This window comes from Pezoporus wallicus, unplaced genomic scaffold (assembly GCF_028554395.1).
Source record: "Pezoporus wallicus isolate ANWC-B61680 ecotype Strahan unplaced genomic scaffold, APGP_CSIRO_Pwel_v1 contig_5967, whole genome shotgun sequence".
NCBI classification, from domain to species: Eukaryota; Metazoa; Chordata; class Aves; order Psittaciformes; family Psittacidae; genus Pezoporus; species Pezoporus wallicus.
Window position 1 is genome coordinate 217,131 of NW_026639377.1, and position 18,352 is coordinate 235,482.

Genomic DNA, 18,352 nt, shown 5'->3' on the forward strand with positions numbered 1-18,352 from the left:
TAGTAACTGTTAATTTGATAAGTAAGCAAGCCTGATGTGACTCCTCCACACAGAATGTGAAAGGAAGCTTATAATATTGCTAAAGAAAGCCTGCAATAAATATAGGGGCATGGAAGACAACAGTAGACTGGTGTGTTAAAAGCAGCGCTGCTATTTGATTTCAATTGGCAGATATCATGGATGGGATTGATTTTATTTATTTTCCATTACCTTCCTTTTAGAGAGCAGTAACTGGGTCAGATGGCCATTGCAGAAAAAGAGGAAGGCTGCTCCTTTCCTGAGGGAGCAACTGAACGTGCTCAAGTGAAGGTTCCACAAATAGTAAGTGTAGCAGAAAAGGAAAGGGACTGCACTAAGGGGTTGTGAGCCTACAGACCACATACAGTCTGAGAAACTGCAGGAATAACAGGGAGAAGACATGGCTCTGAAAGTGAGATCCCCTGTAACTCCAAACACACTGAAACTGTAAAATTTTAATGGCATAGTTAACAAAAATGTTACTGGTTTAAGTACCCATCAACATTCCTCTTATTTCAAAGAAGGGAAAGATGATAACCAGGGTTCTAAGTATTGAGACTGAAAAAAACTCTGTGGCAAAAGAAAGGAGGCATTCTCCTGTTAAATTAAATGTGTTTTGATGATGAAAATTCTTCATTTTAAGTAGAAATTAAATGAATGGGGGATCCTGAGCATACAGTTCTTGAGTTTCAAGGAGAACTATTTTATTAGTGGGTACCTGTCCCAATCCATCCTCATGTCCAAAGGTCCATCCTTCTGCAAGGAAAATCCTCTTTCAGGTGTATCAAATTGCATAGAAGAACAGCCAGCATCCAAGAGAACTCCATCTAGAGTCCCTGGCTCTAATCCAGCAGAGATTAACAAAGCCTCTGACTGGCTAAACTGTCCTAGAAGAGCTCGAATCTGTTTCCTGTGAGAAAGCAACAAATAAATAGGCTTAATTTTAACACTGCAGTGTCTTTTTGTACAGCAGGAATTAGTAGCACTTGCTTGTCTCAGAAGCAACAGGACTATTCCCAAAGTAATAGCTTAAGTACTTTTCATAAGTCAACACTGAAAACTGGTCCAACCCACCCATCAGCAGCTACTTAAGCTTCTTTAACTCTTTACTCCCTTCCTTCTTGATTTCAAGAAATGGAAACCTGACATCTTTTCAGCACACAGGAACTCTAAGGGATGCCTTTCACATTCATCAGGATTGCCACAACCACCAAGGTGCCTGCTGTGCTGAGCAGGGCCCTCAGTCAAGTGAGGCCATAGTGCAAAAACAAGTAACATTTCTTGGACCTAGAGGAGGAGCAGACAAAATGGAACATGACTGCACAGCCTTGGGGCTAATAGCACCTACCAGGAAAAAAAAAATCCTGGGCTCCTGCGATGGGACAAGCACCTTTGCTTTTAGTGGTATTTGCTGTTTCAAAAATCATCGAGCAGATGAGGCACACTGTATCATAAACAAATACTTTAGTGTAGTTTCAAGTCAGGCACCTAGTCACTGGAGTGAGTAGAGTTTTAGATGCAATTTTCTGCTTAGCATTTTTTTTTTCATAAATTTAAGGTGGTTCTTGCTTAATATTCTCATACTGGCAGGGAAAGTGGCATGGCAAGGATGAAGATGACATCTCTGAGGTGCCAAATGCTTTCTTGGGCATCTAAACCTGGACTTTAGGTTCTTGCTTATATATGAAGTGACTTACAATTTAATAATTTACTTTATCTACCTCTCAAACTGTCAAGGAATTTCACACATTTGAAAAGATTAACCATCATGTTGCCACATTTTTAAGCAGTACCTGTAAAATAACATATTTGTGCCCCTAACAAGCAGCCAAGTGCTGATTACAGCTTGGATGACTGCTCTTCAGGCCCACTGACTGGCTTTGAATTATTACAAGCTTCACTAAATTAACTCATAGGATTTTATCTAAATTACATGGGTAGCAGCGAATGGATGGGGAGCAACTCCTTTAACTGTGTCAGCTACAAAAGGACAACTGCCCATATATCCTTTCACACTTCAACTGTAGCAATTTAAACACAATTTTGTCAACTCCAGTGGCTATGGTTTTAAAATAGTGTATGAACCTATTTTGCACCCATCCAATTGGGAGTGAGAAAATGGTACCAAGATTTTATAGGGAACAGAGAGAGAGCACACAAAAAAAAAAAAAAAAAGGAAGAAGTTATGAACATAAGCATACGGAAGAACATTTAAGCCACACAACAGCATCCTCATTACAGCAGAATGAATCAACCTATTTAGCAGAGCACAAAACCCGGGAAATACCTTGGATGAACAGATTTCATGAGGGATATGACCATCACACATAATGCATTTTTTAATCGATTACTGTCCAGCACATAATTAAATACAACTATTCAGCTTAATGAGAACTGACAGTTCCTGAAAAGCACAACGACCCACTTAACATATTTAAACCAATTTAAGCTATTTAGTTATAGCTTTGAGGCTCTATTTCTCCTTAACATAATGAGAGTAATTTTCTTGAAGATCTGTACCACTCTGTCCAACTGGGCAGTGTTTCTGACTTTAAAGTACATTCATTTGCACAAGTTGTAAAATCCAGTATGAGGCAGATCAAAATAAATGAGATCTGGAAAAAAAAATTACTAATTGCAATTGTCCAGTTCCCCCAGCAGACAGTAATGCACGAACTAGTGCAGTATTATGCTACCAACTCAAGTGAAAAATTACTCTGAACTATATTTGTAACTTGCTAGAATTTTTATTAGGTTCCTTTAAATGAGTCATTAAGTAGATGGCTGTTTGGGACAGCACCTTTGATTTTGTGGTCTGCCAACACTTTGTGATTAGAAGATAATTAGCAGAGAAACATATTTAAAGTAGAGTTAAAATTTACTCTTTGGTCAAGAGACACTTCAGCTAGGAAGTGTTTTGGAGTTTGCAACTAAAAAATATATTGAAAAAGAACGAGATGGACATTTTGATACCAGTCTTTCAGTGGTGAAATTCTAGCTTCTGTTTATAACCTGTTTGTTAGACACTGCATTTTTGCATCAGTAGCAAATGTAGGTGTCTCAATGAACCGAGCTCTTTACTAAAACCAGATGCTGCTCATGAGATGATAATGACATTATATTAGAAGGTTCAGGACAGTTCTCTGAATTCCTGTTTCTTTGTGGACTAGAGGAAACAATTTTAACCATCTTTGGTATCTCATGCATTTGAATTAATCAAACCAAGCACACAGCTATGAAAGATTTATTACCTCATGAAAGGATACAAATATCAGCCCCTTTTTGATAGGATAGTAATAAAGATTATAGTGATGGCAAGGACTAATCTATTAAATTATGGGCACAGCACAGTTTTCTATAGAAAAATATTTTACCAAGCAATCAGAACAATTTATTAGAAAATAATAAAACACTTCCCTGTTTACTATACTTTATGCCTACGTTCAAATAATAACTGTTACACATAATTTTCTCTAAAAATACTTAATTTAGCCTCAATTCCTTTTGCCTTCAGATTTTTGATTTCAACATCTGTAAATCCTGTTTCCAGAATAACCTAAAATAAATAATAAAATCTGTGTACCCTATACTAAAAATGCTTATTTCCTACAGTCACACACCTTCTGCTCTCACTAGGTACATAGAAATGCTTCTTGCTTTCTTTTTCAGTGTTCCAATGTTTCCTTCCTTTGGGCATGACAGGATTTATATTCCATGACCCCACTTAACTATTGGGAAAATCTGCCTATTACCTTCTCTGTCTTAATATATTAGAGAACCAGTGCACAGTAGATAAAGGTGGAAAGGTAAACCAGGAAACATCCTTAAATACCAAATAAACCAGCCAAGCTTATAGTTAGAAAACCCCTGAGAAGAGAGAGCACATTGAAACATTACAGACCAAGACTGAAGAGGGGTGGGTCTATCAAAAGCTGTTAAGATGAAAAAGGGCCACATAGAGACTATTTTAGGTGATCTTTGAAGATTACAATCTAACTAAATCCGATTAACCTACTGAAGAGAAAATAGTTAAACTCAACACTTGAACAGTACTTCACAGATTCAGAATATTCTAGAAACAAAATAACCGTGAAGAGCTTTTAGCCCCTGTCATATATGAGGAAATAAGATTTGCAGGATTTATTACTGAATGACTTGAAGATTCCTATGTAGAAAGCTGTAAAAAAAAAAAGCAGACAATACCTGTCATATGTTTAGCTCTCATTTGGCTTATGTTTGTGTGCGCAGCAACAGCATGGTCATTTTTTATAAACTCCCAACTGCTACAGTCAAACAAACTCTAACGTTGCAAAATATTCAATGTGCTTACTCTCTCTTTATTAATTGTGACATTCTCCAAGAAAAAATATCTTAAAAACACTGGGACCATGGATTTTAAAAAATAGTAAGTTCTTTCAGCTGCTACATGTTGGGGCCTTAATAGATTTCACTGTGCTACAACCTCTAGAGTTCTTGTACTGTTTGCTACTGTTGGAAAAATAACACAGAAACTTGGGTTCAGAACCCTTTGTTCAGGTCATAACACAGCATATTATATTATACTATGACACACAGCATAGTAATTCTGATAGATGGCACTGGATCCACACTTCTCAATTATATGAAAGAACTGAATGAGAAAAAGTTTGAAGTCTCCTAACGCATTTCAGGCTCTTCTGCTTCCAGTTAACCTCTGGTATTCTACAACACTTTATAAAAATATTTCTTTTTTATTTTACTTGGCTAAGAGGGATGAGCACAGGAACAAAGTAAAGCACGAACACAGCTTCTTCAAAATAAACAGAAAAAGTCTTTCCCCTATCTAGTTGCTCTCTGTTGTCGCAGAGGTTGCTGTGACACCAATCATCCAACTAATTCCCCAGACAAGTACGATTATGCTTTCATGGGTCAGCATTTTTTATGCGTATATACCCATACTCGATCTTTCACCACTGCTCCCCTTACAAAGTCTATGTATGAATACACAGAAAGTCAGAGAGCAACGATCCCTTGTCAACACCTTCCACTCAACCAGAATAAATAGTTTCTTTGAGAGAACTGGGAAAAAGAAGTTTTCCAACTAACTCTGCTAATGCACATCAAACAAGGAGACCAATCTGGTGCTTTGGTTCATTCAGTAAACCCTCTGAGACTGCCATGAGGAGTGCCAATTAGCACCAGACTTAATGGGGACATTGGTACAGACGTGGTGTGATGTCACTGCCTCACTTCACCTTGGTCAATCAGCTGCTGTCAGATAGCTGGGACTATCCTTCATGGCTGCACTGGGCCAGGAACACCAGGAACATCAGTCATAAATCCCAGAACTTTCAGCATCTTAACTGGAAATTGTTGTGCTTATTACTCTGTAACACCTGTCATCTTACTCTACCTCTAAGAAATGGTTAGGATGGTTCAAAACAGTTTGATCATTATTTTAATGTTCATTTTTACTTTTTATAAAGCATGCATTCCACGATTTCATCCACAAGCGCAATTTCAGAAAAAAAAACTATTGTTCTAAATTGAAGGAACCATAAATACTCTTTCAATTAAAGGAAAATATCATTATTTAATCAAAAGCACAAACAGCAATGATAATTTCCATAGAGTACATCAGAAATCTGACCACATTAGACTTCTTTCATAGTACTTATGTCTAATCCTGACAAAAATATATATGAAAAATTACACATTAAGGAGGCAATTTCTCATTGAGCAAATAAAAGAGTGATAGAATAAAACTTGTGATTATTAAGGCAAATTTCTAAATTATATGCCTCACCAAAATTTGAGAAAATGTATTTTTGAGCTTCCTAAGTAACACAAATTTTTGCTGAGTAATAAGAGCAAATTATATTATTTTATGCAATTTGCAGCTAGTGAGAGCTAAAACTTTTGTTATAAAGCACATAACATAGTTTGGCACCTTTATTACATGATACACGTAAGGTACATAATATTCTGCGCCCGTAAAAACAGGCCATTAGAATGTTTTGCTTTTCACCTTGAGGCCTGACACCTCAAAGGGTAAGAATACCACCCATCAGAAGAACCATAAATATTTCTCTACATTTACATTGCCCCATCTGGGGATTTAGTTTGAGGCATGTGTTAGTTGAGCCTTCGCAGCAATAGGACAGTCTAGTTTGACAAGGTTCAGTGGACATAATGCAAGAACAGGTGAATACCTCTCAGGTCTACCAAACACTCATTGTGACCCTTAGCTTTATTAGCAATGATTTTAACTTTCAAGCTGACCAGCTTTCTTTACACTCCTGGCTCTTCTACTGGTGTGCATTCTCTCCCATGTTCCCACACAATCTCCAAGGAACACAAAGTACTTCCCCATCTAAATAATTACAGAAATACATAAAAATCTGCTCCTAAACAAAGGATTATAAAGAAAGTGCAAAATAATCTTGCAGTCAGCTCCCAAGATTAGAATATAGCTATCCAGCTGCCAAGGGTATTCATTCATTAGCTGAATAAAAGGTTTACTTTCTTGACATATTTATCTGCACATAAAACATGACATTGAGAAAACCTACACTGATGATTTACAAAGCAGGATGCAATGAACTGCCAAAAGGCTACTCTTACCTATAGCACACACATTCCATTGTTTTAAAATTAATCCTATTACAATTTGATTTACACTTTGTAAGACTCGTATAAAAACCCAGACATACAGCATGTAAAAAAGCATCTCTCTTTCCTCCCTGCAGAAGAGTGTAGCAAATGAAGCTATTGTTCAATTTTCTAATTTAGCTAACAACGCAAATTTACACAATACTTTTCCACATCACAAATTCTGGCATTCTTAAGTGGTCTATTCATGCAGAGAGCTCGCTCAAGAGCGCCTTAATTGCTGCTTGGACAGACCTGCTGCTACACATACTAGGAAATATATAAGCATAACCTTTTCCTGATTAACAAAATATGAGCCTGAACCTGAAGGCTTAGAGGCAATACTAGTACATAAGAAATGGACCCACAGAAGGTCTTTTTTCCTTCAGCAGCTGACAGTATTGGAGTGGCCTGATAAAGCCTTAGAGGATTTTTATTTCCTTTGACAAACTATTTCTTTGTTTGACATGGTAGTTAAACCTTAGGACATTAAGGATGAATACACCTGGAATCAGGAATTTATTACAAATGAAACAAGATTTTCTTCCCTCCTGTCATTCTTACCTAAGCTATCTCATAATTGACTCCCATCTTAAGCATTAAGCTGTCTGCCCATCAATTGGACAGTGTCACATCTCCCAGCTATATGCTCCTAATAGCGGGAAGAAGAAATGAGAAGCAGAACACAAAAGGAATGCAAATGAGGTCAGAAGTGGAAGTAGGGACATCACTCAGTTGGAAATTACAGAAGCCACAAAAATCTGCTCTTCAAGGCTCCTTTGCTTCTACTACCCATTCTTGACACAATATGGTTACTTTACCGTGTTAAATTGTACTTGTTACTTTGGAATTTACAAACTCTGAAAATTTGTTCCAAATTACAAAGCACTTGAAAATTAAATCAATATTTGCCTCTCATAACATTGACAGAAATACACGGAAATTCCATTCATAGAAAGAAAATAATGTACTCAATTCTATCAAAGTTTCTAAGTTTTACATGCATGTTTTCATAGAATTGTAGAATGGTTTGGGTTGGAAGGGACTTCAAAGCTCATCCATTTCCAACCCCCTGCCACAGGTAGGGACACCTTCCACTAGGCCAGGTTGCTCCAAGCCCTGTCCAACACTGCCAGGGATGGGTCAGCCACAGCTTCTCTGGGCAATCTCTGCCAGTGCTTTACCACCCTCACAGGAAAGAAGTTCCTGAAAAGGAGCATTTTACTAGCTCATCAGATTGAAACCTTGAAGTCAGAATTTTCAAATACTGTATCTGAAAATACATTTACTAAAATAACAAATTTTTAGTTACACTGTAAAACATGAAGTTCTGAAAACCTACTAAAGTTAGACAAACAAATGGAATTTAAACAATTAAGAATGCTTTTAACTTAAAAAGCTGTCTTAAAGCAATTCACTTTCCCAGCTACCTTGAACATTTTCTAGTTTCAATTTCAGAGTGCAATCATAAAATTGGTTTGTTTATGAACCATTAATATCTTGATGCTCTGTGGACACCACGTCGTTAGCATCCCTGTAGAAGCCTACAGGCAATTCTGTACTAAATTCTGTTATCTCCTTGATAAAATATCTTGTAATAACATCTGGAAAATATAGCTGCATTTCACCTGTGACAGTCTTTCCTGACAATCAGTGTTTTGTCTATTGACGTTCCTACTTTATATAAGTCATGAGTTGCTGCCTTCAGATGGGACTTTCCTCCTACACAGCAATCATCCAGAATCTATGCAAATTATTTCTTAAATAAATAGGAAACAAAAATAGTTACTGGGTTTGGTGAAACACCCTAATTTTAACCACCTTTGTGGGTTTTTATGTACATAGATCACATGCATGGCCTAGTCACTTGCCCCTGCAGGCGACAACAAAGTCTCAAGTTGTAAGTATCTGAAGTAAGAGAATATTTAATAGATTAATGTTTAGTCCTGAAAGTATACACACAATTTTAAATTACTGCTGTTTCTCTCTACTGGGAAAATAAATATATCCAATTGAGATTAAAAAATAAAGTCCCCCCACTTGTGCAACAAGACAACATCCAGACGTAAAACAATAGTGAGTCACCTCCGCCAGGTGTCAAAGGCAACTGAGCAGTTACAGAATCAACACTGATTTTCTTTCAAGCAGCCAAAATGAACAGCTTAAGTTAAAAAGGCACCATATAGATGAAATGACATGGAAGTATACAAATGTGACTGCCAGACTATCAGAACAGAAGCTGCTGCATAAGTCCATTTAAACTACCATGAAGTATGAGCCATAAAAACCCATAGTCAAAAAGCATTTGTAGTCAAGTTTCTATTAACCTAGAAGAGGCAATGTCACAATCTAGTTACATTCATTTTGAATATCCCAGTAAAGGACTACGAAGTTCATAAAGAAATGGCCAAGGAGAAACGTGAGGAGCTGAAAAGCATCACATGTGAAACTATGAAGTGCCAGAAAAAAAAATGTTGCATGAGCTGAAAGCTCATCATCTGGCCTTAGCCGTGAGGAAAAGGAACATGAAGTTTTATTTGGCCATAGAATGAACAGTAAACCGCAGCATGAACACAGCCATATAAAAGGAAACAAAATCCTTGGAAGTACAAGTCAGAAATCTTTTCATCAGGAATAGAAAAGTATTAGTGGTAAGACTTCATCCGGAGTATCATAAGCCATTACGGGAGCCTTACCTAAATAGAGCAACTCAAAGTGGAACTGGCACAGAGAAGCTCTAATAGGATGACTAGAAGAAATGAGAGCTATTCTTATGAGATGAAAGTATAAAAAAAAAAAAAAAAGGCCTAGACTTGTTGTGCATACAAAAAGAAGGTCAAGAATAGATGTTAATATTCTCCACAGAGTATTTTAAATGCCAGGGAGAAAAAAGGGCTAACAGACATTAATCAACTATTAGTTAATTTTATTCAACTAAAATTAAATTAGGTAACTACCCGGAAATTTAAAGAAAGTTTCATATAATGAAAAATGAGACTCTGGAATAGCTGGAGCACTGCATATAGAACTCCTAATTACTTTTAAGATAGAGCACAGTGAACGAGATTAAATTATGCAGTGGCTTCTAATACCAGGCAATTGGATTCAATGATCTACAGGTCTCTTACAGGAGATTTATGTTTGGGCAGCTATTGCAATTCTCCATTGTAAAGCTCACCCCTAAAATGTTTACTTAAAATTATCATGACATATATATATTATACTTGCTACACACGTATAACATGCTACACACGTATAAACATACTCCAACCTAAGAATAACACACGCCTTAGGTATAAGCAGGTCATTTTATTTTTAGAAAAACCTAAACTGAATATATAACGTTAGCAGTGAAAAGTCTTCTTGCTCTTCATTTTCCTCAAAGTGATAACCAGAGATTTTTGAATCAAACAGAACACCAGTATTGACTGCAAACTGCTATTTTCTGGTACCAAACTGAAAAAAGACACTGCACTCAGATAAAATGATTTGTACCCTTTTGAAATTCAGAAGAAAAAGCAACTCCCAAACCCAAGGTCGACAACTTTTGATTACTACTGAAGGAGAAGTCCAGTATCTGTTCTTCTATAGAGAGTGACAAGATAGTCTAAAGTCATTAACTTAATGTGAGATAAAAGGAGAGTTCTGCAATATTAAAAAAACAAACCAAACACACACCAAAAAAAGAAAAAAAAAAGGCAAAAAAAACACCAAAACCACCCTCAACAAACCCACAAACAAACAAACAAAAACCCAACAAAAACCTAAACCACCCACCCAACCAACCAAAACCAAAAGAAACCTCCCCACCATACTGGAACTGTCTTTCTTCCCAACCAGAACAAAGGAGAACTGGCTTACCTGAAAAGAACATTTTAACATTCTACTCCATGACTTGGGACTTTGTAGGCTCTATTTCTCTACATTTATGAGCAGTTTTCCATCTGTTTCACATAGTAGCTGATTCCTCAGACTAGTATTTTCTTTTGTCCTATCTAGGTCACTCAAGGCCAGGTCCAGCTGAGCCTTCAACACCTCCAAAGATAGAGATTCAACAAGCTCTCCAGGCAACTTCTCCCAGTACTACCACCCTTATGGCTATTTCCCCTCCCCTAATATCTAATCAAATTTCTTGCCTTTTAACTTGTGTCCCAGAAATTCCAAAGGACTCCAGCTATATGGCAGCCCTTCAGGCAGGTAAAAAGCTTTAGTGTAAATTGCTCATAAAGATGGTAAAGGGTTTTAAACAAGTTAAGTCTTCTAGAACACTACGGATCACTCATCTTGTTTTGTATGTCCCTCCCCCCCCCCGAATTATAAAGATAAGTTTGACATTAAGATGAAGCAACTGTGTATTTAGTTCGCTCATAGAACCACAGAATGGTTTAAGCTGGAAAGGACCTTAAGATCATGTAGTTCCAACCTCCCTGCATGTACAGGGACACCTCACATTAGACCAGGTTGCTCCAAGCCCATTCAACCTGGCCATGAACGCTGACAGGGATAGAGCATTTACCACTTCTTTGGGCAACCTGTTCCAGGGCCTCACCACCCTCACAGTAAACAATTTCTTCCTTATATCCAACCTAAATCTCTTTAAGTCTGAACACATAAAGCCAGCACAGTTTAACGCACCTCTGGAACACTGATCCTTGGTTGTGTTTTGTCACACAAAGCGAAACAATTAGTCCTGAACCATTTATGGATTTACTTCATACTTCATACAGATTACTCCATCTTTCACATCAGAGCGCAAATATAAGACTCAAAGTTCTTAAGGTTGGATTCTTGGCAGGATATAAAGTAACCATTCATCATGAAGACTTGAAAAATTAAAGAAGCTGGTTCACAGCTTGGTATTTTTGTACATTCTCAAAATAAATGATTTTTCAGTTCAGATTCAGGTTTCTCTTTGGAAGCGTCAGTAAACAACAATTTCATTGCTCTCTATTTGCTACAATGCTTTTTTAGTAGAAAGAATTTGTTATGGAGTAAAATAACCTTCACTGGAAGAAAGTTTCATTTTTGTTCCTATACAAAAACATTTGCATTCTTTTTCACAAGCTGGACTACTGACATCAGTATAAATACCAAGCACTTCAAGCAAAAAAAAATTACCCTTGTGTTGTTAACAGATTTCTCTTTGCTGTGGCAAAAATATGGAAAATCCTTACATTCCTCAAAAGTCACTAGATGGCTCCACTGGTGTTCCTACAACTTGCACTGTTAACATTTCAAATCTTTCATAGGAAATACTAAATACCTTACTATTCCGTTTCAACAATATAATGTATTAGCTAGAGTGTATTCTTTCCTATGGTGGCATACTGTAATATTAAGTGCAACTCCATTTGAAAGACTTCTGTAAAAGAAACTTAAAAGACACAACATTTCTAATGAGGAAATATCAACTACAATCAAAGCAGAACTCACTATCATTAGGAGAAGCAAACCTCTAGTTTTACTCTGCAAAACACTGCCATGAACTTGGCACAGCAAATTCCATGCCCACCACATATCTCCTGCAATACAAGTGACTTCTGTGTTATACTCACAGTATGGTTATTAGACTTGCTACAAACTGTGTAGCTGGAGTTGAATTACAAAATTAACCCTCAAGTGATCCCAGAGCTATTGTTCTGTCTTACAAAATAATCCAGAAACTACTGTCCAGAGTAGCTCCTCTGTGAGTCCAACATCCATCCATTTGGACAGACATGTAAAGCATGTAAAGGAGTTTGGACTCCATGTAAAGCAGTTCTGATATCATACTGCTTTTGTCCATAAAACCAGTGAGTTACTTGATAAACAGATCAATGAATAAAGCATGATGGAAGATGCTGTATGCTCAAAAGATAATCAGAGAGTTCTGGTTTTATTAGATGTTAGATATAGATAAGACAATTTATTACAGTTATTTTGCATCATTCTTCTTACAAAGAAGCAGCTAAGCAAAATCATTTCAGGCAAAGGCTTAAATCACATAAAAAATATTTTGGGGTCTTCTCAATATATGGTCCTAACCATTTATCTTTACTGCTTGTTTATCTGATCCCACCTATGTGTGGATCACTGACAAACACGAAGGTCCTGTCTAAAGTGTAGAGTGACATTCTGTACAATAAAGGCCTAGCACATCTTATACATACATATATGTACGTATGTATGTATAGAAGCTATGAGAAGCTTACATACATATATACATATGAGAAGTTATGAGCTTCTCTCATAGATATGAGGCTGGTCTTCCAAGACACAGCCAGAAGCATGTGTGTACACCAGTGATACACAAGCATTTTAGACAAAAGTGGCCCCTCTGATCAATCTTGCTTAGTGCACTTTGGTTTGCATCAGAGTGGCTTCAGTGCACATAATCTGAATTCCTGTCCAAAGAATCTAAATATGAAGCGTTTAATGTACTCAGCATGCTAAGGGGCACTCAGTCCTAAGGATGAGAGTATTCCATTCCAAAACAAAGTGTATATCTCAGGTCAAAAGCACAACTTCTCCTGTTGTCTTACACTACATGTTAATGCAGGCATTGTGGATTTCAGAAATTCAGATGAAAGATTCCATTACAGAAAAGTTTGGGTTGGAAGGGACCTTAAAGCTCATCCAGTTCCAACCCCCTGCCAGGGAAAAGGATACCTTCCACTAGACCAGGTTGCTCCAAGCCCCATCCAACCTGGTATTGAACACTGCCAGGGATGAGGCAGCCACAGCTTCTCTGGGCAACCTGCTCCAGGGTCTCAACACCCTCACAGCAAAGGATTTCTTCGTAACATCTTATCTAAATGTACTTTCATCATATAGGCCCGCGTTTCCAGGCAGTACGTGGCTCACTTTACAAAACACCTTGAAAACCAAAGATTGGAAAACCAGAATAGAACAATTTGCAGTTTGAAGGGACCTACAATAACCACCTAAATCGAACAGCCTGACAACTTCAGAGTTGATCAAAAGCTAAAGCATGTTATTAAGGGCATTTTCCAAATGCCTCTTAAACACTGACAGGTTTGGGGCATCAACCACCTCTTTTTTGAGGCTACTGACAAACCAGTACATAAGGACAAAAAAAACCCCAAACAACAGAACAAAAAACAACAAAAAACCAAACCAAAACCACAAAACCCACAAAAGCATTTGGTTTAAGAAAAATAAAAAATCCAAAGCATAGATTGTGGGTAGTGAATATTGAATGCAGACAGTTATAGATCATGAGTGTTCTACATAACACTGTAGCACACTAGGAAGTCAGAGTGTATATTTATGTAGTTTAAAAGACACCAAACCAGTAATTATAAACAATGTGTAGCCAAGCTGGCAGGTAACCCAACAGGATTTTTACTTGCACTAACGTGGGACTGGTACAAGTCATTCTTTTTATATGCTTATAGAACTGTAAAGCTTCAGAGAACTGGAGAATTACACCTTTCAACAAAATACCTTACATTAGAAGATGCAGGAAAAAAAGCAATATTTCACATTATAACTAATAAAAGTCTGATAAATAAAATTAAGAGTCAAGTATTTTACACAACAGAACTAATTGGGTATCACCTGGAGTACTGGACCAAGTTTTCCAGTCACTGCTTTAAAAATAAGTCCAAAATCTGAAAGAGATCCAGGGACCAATGTAAGAAGTGGCTAAAAAACATGACTCATATGGAAACACTGTCGTGCTCTGTTTTGTTTTTTTTTCTGAATCAAAGAAGGCTGGAGGGGATCTGGATGGTTTTCACTATAAGAAGTTGTGAAAGACATCAGTATTCAGTCATTCTGTATGTCAAGCAAAATCAAGTCAAGGAATACTGGGCTAACGTGGAAGCAAAGCAGCTCTGCGCTAGACATTAGGAAAATTCTTCATGTATAAACCACACGAAATCACCAAGACAGATTATCTATGCAATTCATGTTACTTAAGAAGGTTCTAAGAACAGGGAAGGAAAACACAATGTAGGAATTCAAGAAGCATATTTGATTTCATTTCAGATCAAGAAAAAAAAAAAATCAACCAGGTAATTCCTTAACATCATTTAAACCCCATGCTTCTGACATCCATGATTTTTTTTTTTTTTAATTTCTCTGGAAATCATTCGGGGTTGAAATTATTTCATTCCTATGTTTGATCCAGAATTCTTCAGTAAAATTTCAAGTTCATAACATCTGATCCATTTCTTAGAAAAAGTGACTGATCAGTATTTTGTCTGTGTCGTTCCATTCTCTCTTCCATCTTATTTCCTGAAACTTCTAAGACTACAGCAGGAGGTTCTTTCTTTTATCACAGATTTATTTCTTTGTGCTAGAAATACAGGCAGAATACCCCAGTTCATGCCTTTATCTCCTATCCCTGCAGTCAACAGTCTCCCAGGTATTATTTCTGAAAGGCAGAGAATATAGTACCTACTCTTTTCTGCCTGTTCATTAGTAAGGTGATATTCTACATCAATAAACCAGATTTTGTATATACAGAAAACTTTCTACTTCAGTCTGCAAAAGTAATCTTTGACTCTCCTTCCTTCATATCATGAATGCCAAAGTATCTTTTGGTCCTCCAATAAACTTCAGTTTATCTAAAACCTATCAAAAAAAAAAAACAAAACTCAGAAAAAATACAATATGTAGATAACTACTTGCTTTATCTTTCAAAGGAGTGTAACATACAGAACCCACATTTCTTTTTTTTGCATGTTATACATATTGTTAGACTGCTTCCTGAGAACCAGAAGGCATTACCCACAGGACTTAAATCATCCTTGCTTCCTTTCCTGCATGCACAAAAATTGCATGGATTTTTTTTTCAGATTATCTTGGCTGGCCAAATATGACAAGAAACATTACACAAGTCCCTGTCAATTAAAATCATGGTAAGAAAATATGTAACGTAATTAGACATAGGCAAGTCTTGCCCATTTTACATGAGGAATTGAAAATGTTATCTCCAAGCTGAACGCAGATGTCACAAGAAAAAGAAGAAACCAAAAATCAAATAGTGGGTGATTTCCAGGAGGGTCCATACTGTGCAGAAGAGCTGAGTGTGAAGGGACCAGCGCAGACGTAGAAGTGTTTTCACTGACTGATTTCATGCTTAAGTGGACAGACAAGTGTAAAGCCACAGGACTTCCCATGGCAACTGTAAAAGATGGCATTATATGCTTTTGATGTAAAGCAAAAAATGAAGCAAGACAGCAATGCACAACCATGCATAGTCCAGGGTTTTTCCCTCTAAACAACAAAACCCAATATGTATCTTTTACCCAATACTTCCACCTAGAGCTAGATACCCTGAAGCATACCCTGAGGACTTCTCTAAAGCTTCTTCTTGCCTTCTCTGCAAATTTTAACTACTGCAGTTGAATGGTCAACCAATATTTAACTTCTGTTCTTTGCTATTTTGCCTGTCACATTCCACCTTTACATCTTCTCCACTTATTTCACTGCTGAGTTATTATTCCTCTTAAAAATGTCCTACCCTGAATTATTCAATTCACGTGGCCTTTGGTATTTTTCTGATGCTCCGTTTTTTCTCATAAAAAATTACATATAGTTCTTGTCTTCTAGACTTGCTTTTTATCCTTCTATTGCTATATTTTTTCAATTGTCCTCATGTTCCTGAATTTCCTGCTTTCTTCCATATTCTTCCCCACTGTTTCTCCACAAAGGACCAATGAAAGCCTACAGGTATTCTCAAGACTTAATTTCCATGCTCTCTGAACAATGAGTGGATATTCACCACAGCAAATACCCCTTAAAAAGCTTTTCCTATTTACTAGAGGAAAGAAGTCTTGTCTGTTCTCAGGATGCTTATTTCTTGCTCTTATTTCTCATTTATCAAAGTATAACCAAAAAGTTATAAGGCATGCTTCTTTTTACAGTACATCAATACAGATAGAGATGAAATTAAATATAGCCATGCTCATTACAAACAAATCCCATATAAGTGATAGGAAATCACTGAATTTTCACAGTTCTGAACAAATAAAGATCGACCTCTGAAGCTGTTTATGCTTATGTCATCATTTTCCTACACTGCAACTGAAGTTAGAGAGCTGGAACACTGAGTTGTAGTTATGACTTGCGTCTGCACAAGAAGCATGCCATTACAATACCTCACCAATTGGGCTTCAAGTAAGTACTCACTCGTGTACTTTGCAATTCCTGTTAAATCTCATTCCCAATAAAACAGCGGATGTTAAGAAAATTAAAAAAAATCTGAAATTAATTTGTGGACTTTCACTATTCTTCTGACATACACTGCTCATTTCTGTGACAATGAGAAGAATATTCAGTGTCTGAATTACAGTTATTCAGTTACAAAAGTTAATGTAGCATATTAAAGGTGATAAAAATTCTTGAGCAGATTCTTCTAAAAGGCTAGCATTTGATTTGAGGGGAGGAAATGCTGAGGGGAAAAAAGGAATTAAAACTACAGTGAAACTGTGCAACTATCACCTGTATTATTATTTCAACACATGAGCAAGGAAATCACTGGTTTAAGTCTTTCACAAATACATACTCTACTTCAGGGCAATTCATGCATTGGTAGTTCCTTCATTCAAGAACCTTATCTCAGGATTAACAAGCACTTATAGATATCAGAGTTACAGACATTGTAGGTATCTAGATTTTGCAGGCTGCAACAGCCTAAAAATTAATTCATTTTGAACATTCAGAACTTTTCAAAATGTGACTACTTTCCTTTTTCATAGGAAGTTCGCCAACAGATGATCTTTACCCTGATTCTTGCATGAGCTGTATTGAGAGAAAGCCTACAATCACTGTTCAAATTTCCAAAATGACTGTTCCAAGTATTGCTTAAGTATCTGTAGATCATCAGCACTTAGAAAAGGGCAGGAAAAATACTTTGGTATCATTTTAAAGCTGGATTAACATTATAGTATAATTATTACATTTAAGATTGCAAGTAGCCAGCTTTTTACTCACATTCAGTTAGGTGTATATACGGAAACAACAAGCTAATAACTTCAAAATGTGCATATTCCAATGAGCAGAAGACTGTTAATGACTTCTGTCACGAAGCACAAAAGCATAAACAAGCCATCTGTCCACTAGAAAACTTCTTTAAAAAGAATATTGGAAGGATCATGCAGGAAAACAACCATGGGTTTTGATGTTTCAGACTTCAAAGTGTGTATTTTCTTATGTGATGGCAGTGTGTACGCAGTTCAGACTGAACATTCAGACAGATGCAAACAGAATGTGTGCACAGGATAATCAACAAGGCCACTGTGGCTTTCTGAAAAGCTTGATGTTGCCTTCATACAGTTGCTTAAGCAATAAAATCCTTTCTCCCTCTAATTGCCTACTTGCCTTTCCCAGTATAACTGGAAACATCTCACGCAGTTTGCCGGCTCCTCAAGATAAGTGTAACTATTCTCCTTTGTGTTTTAATGGTCTCCAAATCCTTTCACCTCTTAGGCAGTCTTTCCATTCAGTCCCTTCAGTTCAGCTGGGCAAACCAACTCCTTCTTTGTCAGTCCTCACAACTACTTTTTCTATCCCATATGTTTCAATAACTTTCTCAGTCATTACCCTGCAATAGTCACAGAATGGTGTGGGTTGGAAGAGACCTTCAAAGGTCTGCAATGAGCAGGGACATCTTCTACTAGATCAGGTTGCTCAGAACCAAAAAAGAAAATGTTTGTCTCTATTAACTTTGTTTTTCTCAAGCCCAAGCCCACTC

The 18,352-nt window shown here is 36.9% G+C and overlaps 1 protein-coding gene across 3 annotated transcripts in view; it reads right to left on the reverse strand.

Moving 5' to 3' along the window:
• METTL15 (methyltransferase 15, mitochondrial 12S rRNA N4-cytidine) overlaps positions 1-18,352 on the reverse strand; it is a 92,456-nt gene that overhangs the window by 10,563 nt on the left and 63,541 nt on the right. For 2 of the 3 annotated variants that reach the window (XM_057414373.1, XM_057414372.1), the window contains exon 4: positions 737-928. The exons of the other annotated variant lie outside the window; for it this stretch is intronic. In XM_057414373.1, the coding sequence (XP_057270356.1) occupies positions 737-928 (192 nt within the window). The remainder of the gene's footprint in view (positions 1-736; positions 929-18,352) is intronic. 3 annotated transcript variants of the gene reach the window in all.